The following is a 14,899-nucleotide window of genomic DNA, read 5'->3' as shown; positions in this document are numbered from 1 at the left end:
CAGCGTTAAAGATATTTGACCATGACCCTCTGGACGACGAAGAGGATCCCAGGCTCTGACCCATCGTCGGCGTCACAGGTGAGACTGGGGAATTGGAAGAGCGAGACACAAATGTAGGTGAGAATTTTCGAGTGTTCCTTCGCGTTTTATGATTGAAATAATCTGTTGGTTGGGTTTCGGTCGAATTTGAGAAAGCGGAGCCAGTTGGTCGTTCCGCTGAATCCACTAACCTCGCGAGTCATTAAGAATGCTACAGATACAAAAACATGGCACTTGCCTTTTGTTCGAGACTTCGCTGTATCGAGCTGCAACACAACAACGGCGAACATGGCCAAGAGCTGTACGTCCTTCATCTCAAGCAGCCGGGTATGGCTATTCCGAAAAGCTTTCAACTCGAGTCTGGGAAGCGAAAAGAAAAAAGAACGCACAGCATATCAATGATCAGACTCGTGTATCGTAAGCTAGTATCCTTAGGTGTCGGGGCAGAGAAAGCTGTATTCAACTTGTGTAACGAATCCAGACCCTTAATGGACGCCGCGAGAGCGTTGAATACTCTTTCATGATCATAGCGACAGTGACGGTGAGCTATCCCCGCGTTCAGCTGACAGAGTTCAATCGGACTATCTGCCTCGAAGACGTAGTCTTCTGCTAAACTTCGGTGTGCACCAACGACTGGAGACTTATCCTTGACGTACACGATGGTTAACCGTTTCGGTAAGAGAGAGTAATTATTCTGGGATGTATCTGATGTCTTCGCCGACTCCTGAGTATTCGGTCTTGGTTGAGAGAACGACAGCACGTTATTCATTATGCGGAGGATATTCTCCATGTCCTCTGGGTCTCTTGAATCAAGGAAATCGTACGAATGATCGTTAGCAGCTACAGCCAATCTCCGTACCGCGTCTGAAAGCTGGAGTGGAGACCTGAACAGTCGCGAAACACCGTCCGGCTCTCGAGAAGGAATGGTTGCAGTTGGTACCAGGTCTTGCGGTACAGCCTTGATGATGCGCATTACAGATCGGAATATGCATACGAGCTGACCTGTTCAACCCTCGTCGGCCATGAGAACGAATAAAAGGGGAAATATAAGCTCACCGTTTGGGCCAAAGACGCCTTGAGATGACCTAGGCTCCGCGAGATTTTGGTCTTCTCGAATCAGGGCGGAAGAAAAATCCTTGTCCTTCTCGACCTCAGGTTGCACTTCCTCTTCTGATGATGTCCCAGAATCGAGATTTCGCTTTTTCCGTCGCCCGCCGTCAGCGAACAGGAGAAAGCTCAGACAAGCTTCTAGGCAAGGCCTTTGAGTCTCTCGTATCTCCCGAAGCCTCCGCTGCATATAAGCGCGTCTCTTCACTGATATCAATGGACTTCGTTCAATTTCTACGGCTGGTGTACCACGAGGATGTTTGGCGGATGGATAATCTTTTGGAAAGGTGAAAGTGACGCGGACGAAGACGTTCACTGTTGACGATTCGCCCCAGGGACCGTGCAGACCGAATGTACAAGTACGATGCTTTGTCAAGCCGTGCTGAAAGCCCACGAGTTAGTTAGACTCCGAAAATATTAAATACGAATTGGAACGTACCCTTTCTAATTTCACCTTCGCGGGCGAGAATTTATTCACAACAGAGTTAATCCTGTGAGACACCAAGTCAGACCAGAGCCACAATCCAAACGTAAATTCTACTTACTCGTCCAGCAGCGTAGCAGCGCTTTCAGAGTCTCGCGGACCGTCTTCAGTCCTACTCCGACTTGCGCTTCTCCCTCGGCTCATTTCCAATTGAGATAGATCACGTCTTGATATTGAAGGTGGTCGAGGAGATCCGGAGCTATAACGAGAAGGCCCGACGCTTTCCGCTCGGAAGCTCGAAAGCCATGTTGCTGTATCCATCCGCTGTCTGACTCCTTTCGTGTTTCCTTTGCTCATCGTTCCGTCCCTTCGTTCTACAGCACTTGGTGCCATGACCCGTTGTGCTGTATTATTCGATGGCCATTCTTTCTCTTTGAGTGCTTCGTGTCGGACACCCCGAGCTGCGGAGCCTTGATGAGGTAATAGAACTGGGTTGTTCTGCGTGGTGAGAGGTGAGGCTCGCACGCCAGCCAGAATTGAGCGATATCCTGTAGGAGCGGATAGGGCTGGCAGGGGTCCGGTACCAATTGGCTGCTCGCGGAAGGAAACCGATTCATCCCTTTCCAGTGGTTTGCGGTTTCGCTCTGATGTCTCGTTCGCAGTTCCAGCTTTCTGCACTCGTTGTTGATGCAAAACGAGAAAAGAGCATGATAATTTGACATACCTGTATAATATCTCGGCCGATCGGCCAGAAGCGCAATGACTTGTCTTTGGACCAGGTAATCAATTGGAAAGCTTTATCTGCGGCCAATTCTCAATCTTGTAAAAGGATAGTAATATGGAAGAAGATACCATTTGCGCTTCCAGTACATCGCGTCCTCCAGACGTATTCCTTAACGACGTCAGTATGTCCCTCAAAAACATGGACGGGAACTCTATCATCATCGTAGTTCCACATCTCCAAAACAGATTCGCCTCGTTGCGGAAGGCTGAGAACGCCGTTACCGAAGGGTAAATCCCTGGCACGCCATACAGGACGACTTGTTTGTAAGACCCGGGTCGGTTCGCAATCGGCGGTTTGCAGTTTGGTAGTATCCCAGATCTTGATGGTTTTGTCGAGTGAGCAAGTTATGATCTCGTTCCGACGGGAATGTGACCAGTCGATACCATATATCTTGCCGTCGTGAGCCCTTACGCGAGACACAGGAGTTGATCCTTTCTGCAAGGATATTCAGTATTAAAGCGAGAGATTGTAACGAGTTGCTGACCCTTCGGTCCCATATAAGGACTTCGTCCAAGTGAGATGAAGCGAGTATGTTGCCATCTTTGCGATTCCACTTGACTTGCGTGCCTCCAGCTAAACGCATATATTCGAATTAGCTCATTGCGGGAGGCTCGAGTCGAGAACTCTTACCGTTAAAAGCCGACAAACCTAAGGAAAGAACAAACTGTGAAACTAATGTCATGAATTGCAAAAGACGACTCACCGAACGCAGGCTTTTGCGGGGATCTAATGTCCCAAGCCCATATCCACGAATCTATTCCAGTACTGCACACAAGATCAGGATCGAAGGTGTGCCAATTAATATCTGTTATTGCCCTGTAGTGTGACTGGAGAATGAATTCTATAGACGTCTTCCCAACCAGCAGAAGGTTCCAAATCAACCTGCCGGACATTATTTAGTCCTCAGACGCTTTCGGTAATATGCGGTAAGGAAGACCAACATGCGTTCACTTGAGGTTGATACGATGTATTCGGAATGACTGGGATTTGGGTTCCATTGGACGTCGGCCACGTCCCAGGTACCGCCTTGTGGTAGAAATCTGGGTATTTCCAGAGGTGCCTCGAGGTCAATTATAAACAAGCCTTTCCTCCTGTATTGTATGCTATATCGTAAGCAAGCATGTTCTCTGATGCATAAGAGCGTAGCATACGCAGCAAGAACGATATCCCGACTAGTTGGGCTTATGCTCATCTAACACAAACATAGATATTATAATTGCTCTTAGGTCCATACGCATTAGGCATCGGGATGACTGAATGCTCACATTACCGACAGAGTCGCCAACCATAGATTTCATATCAATCTGCAAGGCCTGCTTAAACTTTCCATCCTCCTCCGGTGAATCTGGTTCATGGATCGTCTCATTGCGGAGGCCGGAGCTTGTCGGGATGGTCGCATTACTGCCGTCTTCATGCGTTGTATAGATATTTTGAGGTACGGAGGGTCTTCGAGCAGATAAATAGCTAAGTGGAGGCGAAGTTGGGCTTTGCAAGGGCTGTGTTGGTCCGATAGTTGTAGGGGAATTGTTTGATGCTGGCATGCAGGTCGTGGTCGTCGTCTGGCACCAAGAGACGCGACGCGACCTCCAGGCACACGCGACCAGCACTCTGCTTCCGACAAGCATATTCAATTCATGTTAGCAGCATGGCTTCGTCCTCGACGGCCGTGCCTAAGGCAATTACATCTCAGTATACCCAGGACACCGCGAATATCGCGTCTATTTTCTACTCTCGAGGCAGTGGATAAAGACAATGCACGATTACTAGCTATCGTCGAAAAACGCATTACTGAACGGAATTCGCTTGCAGCGAAGGTACGAGGAGTACCATTAATGTCTTTCCTGCATTCACTTAGACGTATTCGATAGATAAATACCCTGGACCCAGCCTCTCTAGACATTGAGCAAAATAGACGTCTGAAAAGCTTGGATGGATTCTACGAGACGTGGTCCAAATGGCAGGAAACCAGGAATGTGAGATACCTGTCCATCATCTAATTCAGCAGAGAATCAGTCAACTAATCATGGTTTAGTAGTCCTTAGTCGAAACCGCGACCCTCCTCCGAGACGACGACCCAACCATTCGTGAACTCGCCGAAGAAGAATACGAAGCCCTCCTGAAAAAATACAACGACTTTCTTCACGACAAATTCCCTGCACTTCTCATACCCCACTCACAAACATCGGACATGTCAGCACTACTAGAAATAAAACCAGGTGTAGGCGGTTCAGAGTCGTCACTCTTCCTGGCAGACCTTTTGAGAATGTATTCGCGTTTTGCTAATTTACGTGGATGGTCGTCTAAAATTGTTGCACAAGAGGATAGGGAGGGAGGTGGGATGAAGAATGCGATTTTGGAAGTTGATGGAGAAGGGGCGTATGATTGTTTGCGCTGGGAAAGCGGTGTACATAGAGTGCAGCGGGTGCCGAAGACTGAGGCTGCTGGGAGAGTGCATACCAGTACTGTGCAGGTTATCGTACGTTCAGAGCCTTTCTCACTATATGTTTGAGTTCATATTAATAATTTCATGGACAGGTTTTACCGACTTCGGATGAAACGTCGGACTCACAAGTCGCTGGAGACCTCTTTGACCAGAAAGACATCAAAATTGAGGTTATGCGGGCTCGAGGTGCTGGTGGACAGGTCTGTATGCCAGGCTTGCATCATGGAACAAGAAAGCACTAACGACTTTATCATGGAATTGCAGCATGTCAACAAAACCGAGTCAGCTGTCCGACTCACCCATATCCCAACCGGGATAACAGTGTCTATGCAGGACGAAAGGAGTCAACATATGGTACGTTGTCTTCACCTTTGCATTCCACGCCCCGTTACAAATATACTCCTAACACAATTTTACGAAGAACAAATCCCGTGCTTTCCAAGTACTCCGAGCACGCCTACTAGACCGAAAACTACAGGCGGAAATTGCCGAGCGAAGGGATACCAGACGCCAACTCGTACGAAGTGCTGACCGTAGTGAAAAGATTCGAACATACAACTTTGCTCAGGTACTTTTTTTGTCCTCTTTACATGTCCGCCTGCCATTTTGCTGAAACTGATGTCTTTGATATTTATAGGACAGAGTGACTGACCATCGAATAGGGTTGACACTTAAGAACTTGGTCTCAGTTCTTGACGGTGAAGGGTTGCAAACCATTCTAGACGCTTTACAGGCCGATTACTATCAGAGTCTCGTCGAAGACGTACTTGAGAATGAGTGATAGTAGTCATATATAAGAATTTTTCGCTGAAGGAGGGGTATATCATTAAAAAAGTGACATGCATAAAAATGAACAGATAATCCAACCATATTGTACATAACGAATGTCTAATATCTGAAATCCCAATTTACCATAGAACACTAAGATCCTGGGAACTCTCCAGGAATAGTCTTCCTACGCTTCTCCGGATGATGGAAATATGTACCATGCCTTTGTTTAGAAGGCGTGACTACAGTAGCAGTAGGGGTTGCGGTCGCTGCTGCTGCTGTTGACGGCCCAGCAGCATCCAATGCAGTCGATACTGACGAACCATTTTCGTGTACGGAGGCATTGCTCGGTGTGCTGTCATTCCCATAATCTTCCTCTTCTGAATCAGTATCTGCATCCTCCATTAGCCAATGCGCGTCCTCGGGCAGGACAATGACTCCCGTCGCGTTGTCAAAGCTCAACCGATGGCTCACCCTTCGAGCATCCTGACCATTCTGCTCGTCCCTTTGATAATCAGTCCATGGGTTACCTAGAGTTGAATCGGCGTCTGAATATCCTGCTCGTTCCCGACCTCCAGCATCTTGTTCCTGTAAGAAGGATGCACTTATCGTCCTCCTACGTCCACCTTTGCGTATGCTGCCGTATCGCTTCCGCAGAGTGAGGACAACTGCTTCGCTATCATTCCGTGTTAAGCTTGGAGCTTCTCTGTTGACAAGTGTCTGCCCCTTCTTTAAGGGTAGCCATGGCTGCGGAAGGACGCCGTTGAGAGCCGGGTGTCCGTATCGACGTTTTCCGGTACTATACCCTTGATTAGTCGATGAAACTGATGCTCGGAAGATTAGTAGTACATACTTTAATACCCCATTGTACCAATTTGCCATGGGAGGTTGTGACTAGAATGAAAATTGACATGAGTGCTGGCCTACTGAGATGGAACAAAAGGAAGTCATACATAGTCCGTCCGCTCATCTTCCGGTGCGACATAGAGCGTCTCGTCATTCTGGGCATACCTCCTCCTATTCAGGTTGCTATATAAAGCTTCGTCAGAAACTTTAAGCGCGTGCAATTGCAAGGTACGATTACCTCTGGGACCAAGTAACAGGATGCCCAGCCCTCATCCTAAGAATTTCCGCCGATTCTTCACCTCGCTGCACCTCAAACACAGAGCTCAAATTGACACTCTTGCTCAGAGGTTTGAATAATTTCCAAGTGTATAACGACCAAACGAAAGTCGCGAGCATCAAGAGAGCCATGAAGAAAGATAAGACATATCCTTTTTTGAGAAGGAAGAGTCCCGTCATGAAGATTTGGAAAATGAATATGCCCCAGATGAGACGAGTAAATGTGATGGGCCAGGCTTGTCCTTGAGACTCGTATGGTTTATAGAAGACTAAGCGAAATTAGAACCTTTTGTCATACGTACTTTCATCGGGATGAACATACCAAATAAGAGCTTGTACTTGTACACCAAATACCCGATTCCAAAGTACAGAGCTCCGAATATAAGAATGGTGGGCTGGATCACGCTGTAGAGCATCGTCACCACAAAAACGAGGATAGCCTGTGGATAGACAACTCCGTAGTTGATCATCGGTGGTGCATTCAACTCGGCATAATCTACTGTGCATTAGAAATATGCAAAGTCCACAACAGTAGATGGACGTACCTCGTGGTGTTCGAGTCACGAATGCACGAAGAATAATGCGAGGTATTATAATTCCAAGGTTGAGGAGTTGTAAAGGCATAATGCCCAAGCTCTGGAGGAGGACATAGGAAAGGAAGAAATATCTATTGAGAAAGTCAGTGAATAATTCAATATCTTGGTATTGTTGTATTATCTTACCTAGCACGACCCTGGTGCAGAGCTTGCGCTATCCTCTCCGGTACTTTAGCGGGAGACTCCGCAAGTTCACGAATCAACTGCCAGTATGTACTCGCAAGCAGGAAGATGAAGACTACGTTAACGAGTAAGAAGAGGAAATATTTCTTCAAGAGTGAGTATTCGATCCAACTCCTAGCGCGATAACCTTGGAAATAGGTAAGGGCTGCAGAAACGAAATAGTTAGATCAGTCTATAATTATGTCGGGCATCTCTCACCTTCGAAAAGGAAGGGCAACAGCGCGTTCAACGAGATCATCGCAACAGACGGCAGAACATTTTGCACGATAGCACGCAATTGGTCGTTCGCATCAATCCAACGGCCAAGCCATGGCATGGTCTTCTTAATCTCCTCGTAACTCAACAAACTCGCAAGCGCGGTGATAGGAAACACCCAGAAGAAGAATATTAACATCATCATTCCTAACACAATCAGCTCGCGTGCGCGGGTCACATTTGTCGAATGCGTCATGTTATCCCAAACGATGTCGCGAGGCTCTGGAGCAAGGACTGTTGTACATTGTAATGGTTGTGGTGCATGTGCGACTTGCGCTGCGATTTGCTATAATAAATTTATTAGCTTATGATCGTGAAATGGAATGCATGGCAGGACTTAATTGAAAACTTACTGCACTTGACATTTTTTCGAAGGTTACGAATGCTGTATGGGACGCTTTAAATTTTCCCGTTTTCCTCTTCTGCTCCACTGCATGGTTTGCCTCCTTGAATTGCGCCTCGAGATATTCCAGGGCGTCCACCTTGCGTCTGAACCAGCTGGGTCTAATTGTAGGCCTCTTGCGATGAGGAACAACTAACGGAGCAGTCCGATTAGGGGAAGACGACCGCCCTTCTTCAATGTCGATTAGAGGCGGAACCGCACTATTTGATGGGTCGTATACGTCTACATTGCTTGGATTTCCGAGGTAATCCGTCCAAGCCTTCTCCAATTTCAACAAAGCGTCCGTTCTGCGATCAATCAGCTCCTTGAGAGTGGATACTTCTCTACATAGGCTGACACTCTCGACGGTCAGATCCATATTTTCAAAATAGACCGCGAGTGCCCGTTCTCCACGCAAGTGATTAGGGAGATCGGAGACCATCACCGTACGTGCAGCGATAGAGTGGACTAGCTCAAGCGAAAACAGCTGTCGTGCCCGGATGAATCTGGCGTAATTCTTGTGGATAAATCGAAGTGCGAGGAAGGTGAAGATGTAGGTGAATAACAGATGAACGGAGAGGTAAGAGTTGGCATCGTTCAAGAGATCCATCCAGTCTCTTCCTGACCCTTGTGACGGGGGCTTCTTTGGTGGGTCATCATCCAAAGCAGTATACCAATCTGGGTCGCCATCCTCGTCAGTGGGCATGCCAATATTATTCTGCACAAATGTTTTAGGAAAGTCGCTGGAACCTGCGTATTGAATAACTTTTACCTTGTAATTTATGGGCATTAAGATCGCAATCGCAAGTAAGGACATAACCGTGAAGAGATAGAATGACATCTTGAAGAAATTCAAGAGCTAAGAGTAGAAATGGCATAAGAGTCAGCAAAGATCAAGTCATGCTGGTAAGTTCGAGCGGAGCAGCTCACCACAGCCGCATCCAAGCCTACTATCTGAAGAATTGTGATCTCGGAGGTCTTAATGGTGGGAAGTATCCACCCAAAGAAGGCTGAGTGAGCATGAGCTTCATGAGGAGAGAAACCTAGGGCGACTGAAGTCAAAAAAAACAAGTCCAAATTTAGAAATTATGTGAAGTCATACCTTTGAGTTTCGTCCTCGGAGCAAACAGCAAAGGCCATCGGGTCCTCGAATAGGAGAAAAGAAAGAAGGAAACGATTCCGATTGTGAGTGATAACACGAGTTGAGTCCTGAACCATGGTCCTTCAAAGGTGCCTATGCGCCACTATTGAGAGAGGAACAGTTGCGAAACAAGAATTATGCATACGAGTTGGCGGAGAGCCTGGAGGAGCGGGAGTATCTGGATCGTCGAGAAACAGGTCCATGAGGTTGATCATCGTGCTGTGTAGTAAATATGGAGGTGTCCAAGCATATTATTGCTTTGCGGACGTGAAACTCGTTGAGCACGCTGTTGGAGGCAGCGTTGCGTTCCGTATGTCCCGTGTGCAGCGTCGGGTCGTGGCGGCCGGTGGCGCGTGATCGTGAGAAGCAATCCATGGCAAGGATGACCTGCTGGAGTGGCTTTGCACGCGACGCGACTGGTCCTGCACTCCCTTTGTCACTAACCATTGAGCCTGTGTACATACCTGACCTTCAAGATGCCTCCTCCTGCTAATACTGTGTGTTGGTACTGCTTCTCATATCTGTAATATCATGCTCAGTGACATAACCCAGATGACAATGAAACGAATAAACCGCGAAATCAAGGATTTAGGCAAGGAAGATTTGGGAGACATGACCTTGGAACCTGAGGAAAATAACATGTTCGTATGGAAGGTCTGTATTCACACCTTTTAGTGCTCTTTCCCTCATAATATTCACCTGGTTCTCCGCTAGGCTTCTATACCCGGGCCAGAAGGCAGCCCCTATGAAGGTGGTGTTTTCAATCTCAAAGTTGAGCTAGCACAAGATTACCCGTGAGCAAAGTAGTGTGTTACACTTATTGTTTACTTACAACTTTCTTTAGCTTTTCAGCACCAAAATTCACCTTCACCACTAGGTAAGTTCTGATGGGTCACTGCATTCTCACAGGCCTGCACAACGTGGTTCCGCCCACGGACTGACTGCAACGATCAGCTTTGACCTTGATTCTGACTGTCCTTATACCATGCCTCTCCAGAATATACCACATGAATGTATCTGATAGAGGAAACATATGTATTGATATATTGAAGCAGAATTGGTCTCCTGCTCTATCCCTCTACAAAGTCCTTCTTTCGTTATCCTCTCTCTTGACGGATCCCAATCCAAGTACGTTTATTCTCCTATTCGGTTGCAAGAATGCTCTGACCTCTATTCTGAATTATTAGAGGACCCTCTCGGTCAGTAGCGATCGCATTTACAACGTTATGATTCTAATAAGTAATTGTGCAGTACCCGCAATTGCATCTCAATATGTTCGGAGCCGATCAAAGCACGACAGTACAGCACGAGAATGGACGCGTCTATATGCACAAAAGCCCGCAGAACCATCGAGCCCACCTTCCCGTGCTAAAGGTAAGGCACGAGCCGAACCAACAGCTACATCTTCTGTGAGCGTCGAAAACGGCCGAACGGGACGCGCACGTCGTGCACCTCAGAACTCTCAACCACTCACCAACGGTGGTGTAATCGACATTAGTGAAATGGATGATGGCTTGACTACTAGTCGTGATTCCGGAAGAGGCGGGGCACGCACGCGAACTGGACAAGGAACGAAGCGTAAACGAGATTTGGATGATTCCACCAATGCTGAGGGGGACGCTTCGAGGCGAAGGCGGATTAGCCCGGAGAGAACTGGGGAAGTTATCGTTATTGAGGATTGAATTTTCTATCTTGGTTTTACTATATCGGAGGAAACGTTTTGTGCAAAACATATTATAACAAGTTGTGTACTGTCCAATCGATTATTTGCTTTTAGAAACAGTCAAAGAGGAAATTGCTTTCGTATCCAGTGGGGTCATTAGCTTCTACGTTTTCTGCTATTGCCAGCGTCTTCCGTAGCTTTTCCCTCCGTTTGCCATTCTTTGTCTCTTGAGCGATTTCGTTTTATTTTTATCTTGTTTTTGATTGACGAAGGAACTCGCCAGCACAAATATTAAGTATATGAGTGAATAGGATTTAGAAATCTGTAGACTATGTCACGTGCGAGCGTCTCTGACAGTGAGTCTGAGTGACACAGTTGGTTACCGTGCTGGTCCCCAACTCTTAGCACTAAACTTAACACAGCTGACTATGAGCAGGCTTTGAGGACAAAGGACGATTTCAGGTAATGCATCCTCCATGTTCTACTTTCTTACCCCTTGCTGAACAAATATGATAACAAGGAGTATTGGAGTTACTGACAAGCATTGCCACAATCCAATTCCAGCATGGAAGACCATGTGAAGCTTAGTTTGACCAGTCGTGTACTTTGGCAATTGGCTAATGAACACTTAAACAAATTTGAGGAATCAAGGGATTGGAGAGAAATTGACACGTGCATTTGCTATGGTCGTACTGTACTTGAACTCTGTCCCGAAGGACATCCGGGTCGTAGAAAAACGTTGATCTATCTTGGGTGGCAGCTCAGGACACGATTTGTGGAGAACATGAAATTAGAGTACCTGGATGAAGCGATCGAGTATTATCGTAGCGGCTTACCGCTCTGCCCTGACGGCCATCTTGATCGGTCCCTAGCTCTGAATGGGCTCGCAGAATCCCTGCAAACTCGATTTGAGCACCTTGGACAGATTAAAGACCTCGAAGAGGCCATCGAGCATCGTCGTGCTGACCTGCAGCTTTGCCTCGATAGCAATCCTAATCACTCTGCATCTCTGAATAACCTTGCGATTTCCATCAAAACTCGTTTTGAAGAGCGGGGGCAGACCGCGGACCTCGACGAGGCTATCGAGTTAAATCGTGCTGCTCTGCAGCTTTTCACTGGCGATCATCCTGATCGTGCTGCATCTCTGAACAGCATTGCTGCTTCCCTCAAAACTCGATTTGAACGGCACGGACAGACTGTAGGCCTTGACGAGGCCATCGAGCATCGTCGTGCTGCCTTGCAACTTTGCCTCGACGGTCATCCCAATCGTCCAGCGTCGCTGGCTAACCTTGCCAACTTACTTCAATCTCGATTTGAACGGCATGGACAGATTGCAGACCTCGATGAGGCCATCAAACTGAACCGTGTTACCCTACTACTTCGCCTCGACGGCCATCCCGACCGTCCTAGATGTTTGATTAACCTTGCGCATTGCCTAGTCACTCGATTTGACCAGCACCGACAGACTGCGGACCTCGATGAGGCCGTTGAGCATCAGCAGGCTGTCCTGCAACTTCTCCCCGACGATCATGCCGAGCGTCTCATATTACTGAATAACTGCGCGAGTTTCCTTGGAATGCGATTTGACGAACATGGACAGATTGCAGACCTCGATAAGGCTATCAAGCTGAATCGTGCAACCCTGGAACTTTGCCCAAACGATCATCCCTCTCGCTCCAAGTATCTGACCAACCTTGCAATTTCACTTCAACGTCGATTTGAACAGTATGGACAGATTGCAAGCCTTGATGAGGCCATTGAGCATCTTCGCGCTGCCCTGCAACTTCGCCCGATGGCCATCCCGGTCACTCTGCATCTCTGGATATCCTCGCGGCTTCCCTCGCAACTCGATTTGAACAGCGAGGACAGACCGCGGACCTCGACGAGGCCATCGAGTTAAATCGTGCTGCCCTGCAGCTTCGCCCCGAAAGACATTCCGATCACTCCAAGTCCCTGGATAGTCTTGCTACTTCCCTTGGATTGCGATTCGAACGGTATGGACAGGCTGATGATCTCGATGAGGCCATTGAGCTGAATCGTGCTGCCCTGCAACTTCGTCCCGATGGTCATCCTGATCGCTCCGGGTCTCTGAGTAATCTTGCGACTTTCCTTAACGAACGCTTTCACCAGCATGGGCGGACCGTGGACCTTGACGAGGCCATCAAGCATTATCGAGCCACTGTGCAACTTCTCCCCGACAGTCATTATGCCCGCTCCAATTCCCTGACCAACCTAGCGAATTCTCTCAAATCCCGATTTGATCAGCACGGACAGACTGTAGACCTCGATGAGGCTATCGAGCTAAATCGAGTTGCCCTGCAACTCCGACCCGACGGTCATTCTGATCGCTCTGGGTCTCTAAATAGTCTTGCAATCTCCCTTTTGACCCGATTCGATCAGCATAGACAGAATGCAGACCTCGATGAGGCCATTGGTCTAAATCGTGCTTCCCTGCAACTTTGCCCCGACGGCCATATCGGTCGCCCTATTTCTTTGACTAACCTTGGGATTTCTCTCAACACCCGATTCGAGCAGCATGGAAGGACTGAGGACGTCGACGAGGCCATCAAGCTGCATCGTAGTGCCTTACAGCTCCGCCCCGAAGGCCATCCCAGTCGCTCCATGTCTCTGAATAACCTTGCTTATTCATTGCTCTCTCGGTTCGACAAGTTTGGGTTCATGGACAACTTTGAAGAGTGTATACAATCCCTTGACCGTGCTTCCGAGCATGAGTTCTCCAGTATTATAACCCGGCTTGATTCTGCCAAACAATGGGCTGACCTTGCCCGAGAGCATGCCCACCATACCACACGCAGAGCTTACAGGGTGGCAATACTGCTCTTACAGCGTGCCCTCATCGTCAGCCCCACTCTTCATGCACAGCATGAGTTCCTTAGTAGGGATTTGGATTACGGGATGCTCACGTTGGATGCAGTATCCTATGCTATAGAGGGAAATAGGTTTGAAGAGGCTATAGAGATACTTGAGCAAGGAAGGGGTTTACTCTGGTCACAGATGCGTGGTTTTAGGACGCCTCTAGATCACCTTGCAGAAGCAAATAGAGAACTTGCCAGCAGGTTCAGGAATGTCAGTTTGCAGCTAGAGAACCTTGCAACGTTGTCTACTATGTTGCAGTCTAATTCAAGCACGCCCGGAAGCGAGTCATTGGAACGAGAATCGTTCGGAGCGAGTTTGAAATTGAAGAGGAAGCTCTCTAATGAGCTGGAGGAGATCACTAAGAAAATACGACAAATTCCAGAATTTGAGAGTTTTCTCGCAGCTACGCCGTTTAAAGTGGTCCAGCACGCCGCTTCGGAGGGCCCGGTTATTGTAATCAATGTTTGCAAACATCGAAGCGACGCACTCATTATTCTTTCCCGCGAGGATCTACCGGTTGTCCTTGTACCATTAGATGCGGGGTTCGCCAAGGATAGCATCGAGTCGTGTGGCGAGCTGGTGCAAGCGCGAAATTCTCATAAAGCTGGTTCATCCGAATACGACAAGAAACTCCTCGAAGCGATGAAGATGCTATGGGATAGGGTGGTCTGCAAAGTTGTCGACAAACTTGAAGAGCTCGGGATTCCCAAGGGATCGCGCATCTGGTGGTGTCCTACGTCCGTACTTTCTTCTCTTCCTTTCCATGCGGCAGGACCGTTCAAAGATGCAGATGGCACTGTAAAGTATCTATTGGATGACTACGTGTCATCATATACTCCGAGCCTTGGTGCTCTCATAAATGCCCGATCAAGGGGAAACAAGAGCAATCCTAATATGCTCATTGTTGCCGACACCAAATCTCTTGCGTCAACTGAAAAAGAAGTACTTGCCGTTCTAAACAAAACCCGGCACTATGTTTCATCTTATACAAGACTCCTCAACAAGAAGGCACTTCGGAGCACAGTGACAGAACGACTACAGGGTGTCACGTGGATCCATTTTGCTTGCCATGCACATAGGGCATTTCACAATTCCTTACCTTAAAAAATAACTTA

General features: G+C 47.8%; 5 protein-coding genes across 5 annotated transcripts; 3 read left to right on the top strand and 2 right to left on the bottom strand.

Moving 5' to 3' along the window:
* Nucleotides 1-120: 120 nt before the first annotated feature.
* On the bottom strand, nucleotides 121-3,769 carry FOMMEDRAFT_101954 (uncharacterized protein; the record flags this gene model as incomplete). Its single annotated transcript, XM_007262414.1, has 13 exons — nucleotides 3,620-3,769; nucleotides 3,506-3,546; nucleotides 3,296-3,445; nucleotides 3,040-3,236; nucleotides 2,839-2,927; nucleotides 2,423-2,789; nucleotides 2,295-2,371; nucleotides 1,692-2,242; nucleotides 1,586-1,637; nucleotides 1,096-1,528; nucleotides 429-1,041; nucleotides 278-372; nucleotides 121-225 (listed from the first exon to the last, which is right to left on the bottom strand). Coding segments are annotated over exons 1-13 (2,802 nt in total), but the record flags the coding sequence as incomplete, so codon positions are not given.
* A 219-nt stretch (nucleotides 3,770-3,988) lies between these two features.
* Nucleotides 3,989-5,578, top strand: FOMMEDRAFT_25558 (release factor; the record flags this gene model as incomplete). The annotated part of the gene is made up of 7 exons (XM_007262413.1): nucleotides 3,989-4,168; nucleotides 4,223-4,327; nucleotides 4,390-4,830; nucleotides 4,890-4,997; nucleotides 5,062-5,151; nucleotides 5,219-5,365; nucleotides 5,435-5,578. The coding sequence occupies 7 exons, from the start codon at nucleotides 3,989-3,991 to the stop codon at nucleotides 5,576-5,578; spliced, it is 1,215 nt and encodes a 404-aa protein (XP_007262475.1).
* A 140-nt stretch (nucleotides 5,579-5,718) lies between these two features.
* FOMMEDRAFT_131253 (DUF221-domain-containing protein) lies at nucleotides 5,719-9,459 on the bottom strand (the record flags this gene model as incomplete). Its single annotated transcript, XM_007262412.1, has 13 exons — nucleotides 5,719-6,364; nucleotides 6,419-6,459; nucleotides 6,519-6,594; nucleotides 6,650-6,956; nucleotides 7,010-7,183; nucleotides 7,233-7,354; nucleotides 7,410-7,611; nucleotides 7,665-8,007; nucleotides 8,075-8,821; nucleotides 8,876-8,962; nucleotides 9,034-9,146; nucleotides 9,206-9,337; nucleotides 9,390-9,459. The coding sequence occupies 13 exons, from the start codon at nucleotides 9,457-9,459 to the stop codon at nucleotides 5,719-5,721; spliced, it is 3,060 nt and encodes a 1,019-aa protein (XP_007262474.1).
* A 233-nt stretch (nucleotides 9,460-9,692) lies between these two features.
* On the top strand, nucleotides 9,693-11,010 carry FOMMEDRAFT_144366 (uncharacterized protein). Its single transcript, XM_007262411.1, has 7 exons — nucleotides 9,693-9,741; nucleotides 9,797-9,898; nucleotides 9,959-10,038; nucleotides 10,089-10,121; nucleotides 10,242-10,372; nucleotides 10,432-10,443; nucleotides 10,496-11,010. Exons 1-7 carry the CDS (start codon nucleotides 9,721-9,723, stop codon nucleotides 10,924-10,926), a joined length of 810 nt encoding a protein of 269 aa, XP_007262473.1. The 5' UTR covers nucleotides 9,693-9,720; the 3' UTR covers nucleotides 10,927-11,010.
* Nucleotides 11,011-11,472: 462 nt separating this feature from the next.
* On the top strand, nucleotides 11,473-14,888 carry FOMMEDRAFT_165078 (TPR-like protein; the record flags this gene model as incomplete). Its single annotated transcript, XM_007262410.1, has 2 exons — nucleotides 11,473-12,711; nucleotides 12,768-14,888. The coding sequence occupies 2 exons, from the start codon at nucleotides 11,473-11,475 to the stop codon at nucleotides 14,886-14,888; spliced, it is 3,360 nt and encodes a 1,119-aa protein (XP_007262472.1).
* Between the last annotated feature and the right edge of the window lie 11 nt (nucleotides 14,889-14,899).

Source organism: Fomitiporia mediterranea (genome assembly GCF_000271605.1).
Source record: "Fomitiporia mediterranea MF3/22 unplaced genomic scaffold FOMMEscaffold_1, whole genome shotgun sequence".
Lineage (NCBI taxonomy): Eukaryota > Fungi > Basidiomycota > Agaricomycetes > Hymenochaetales > Hymenochaetaceae > Fomitiporia > Fomitiporia mediterranea.
Note: the sequence above shows the minus strand (reverse complement) of the source record. Positions and strands in the feature narration are given on the sequence as shown.

What these genes read in the sequence shown, in the direction of transcription:
- FOMMEDRAFT_144366 (XM_007262411.1), top strand. Translation starts at nt 9,721, where the DNA reads ATGCCTCCTCCTGCTAATACT. An exon ending in TGCCTCCTCCTGCTAATACT is followed by an intron (nt 9,742 to 9,796) that starts GTGTGTTGGTAC and finishes GACATAACCCAG; the next exon opens with ATGACAATGAAACGAATAAA. An exon ending in GAGCTAGCACAAGATTACCC is followed by an intron (nt 10,039 to 10,088) that starts GTGAGCAAAGTA and finishes AACTTTCTTTAG; the next exon opens with CTTTTCAGCACCAAAATTCA.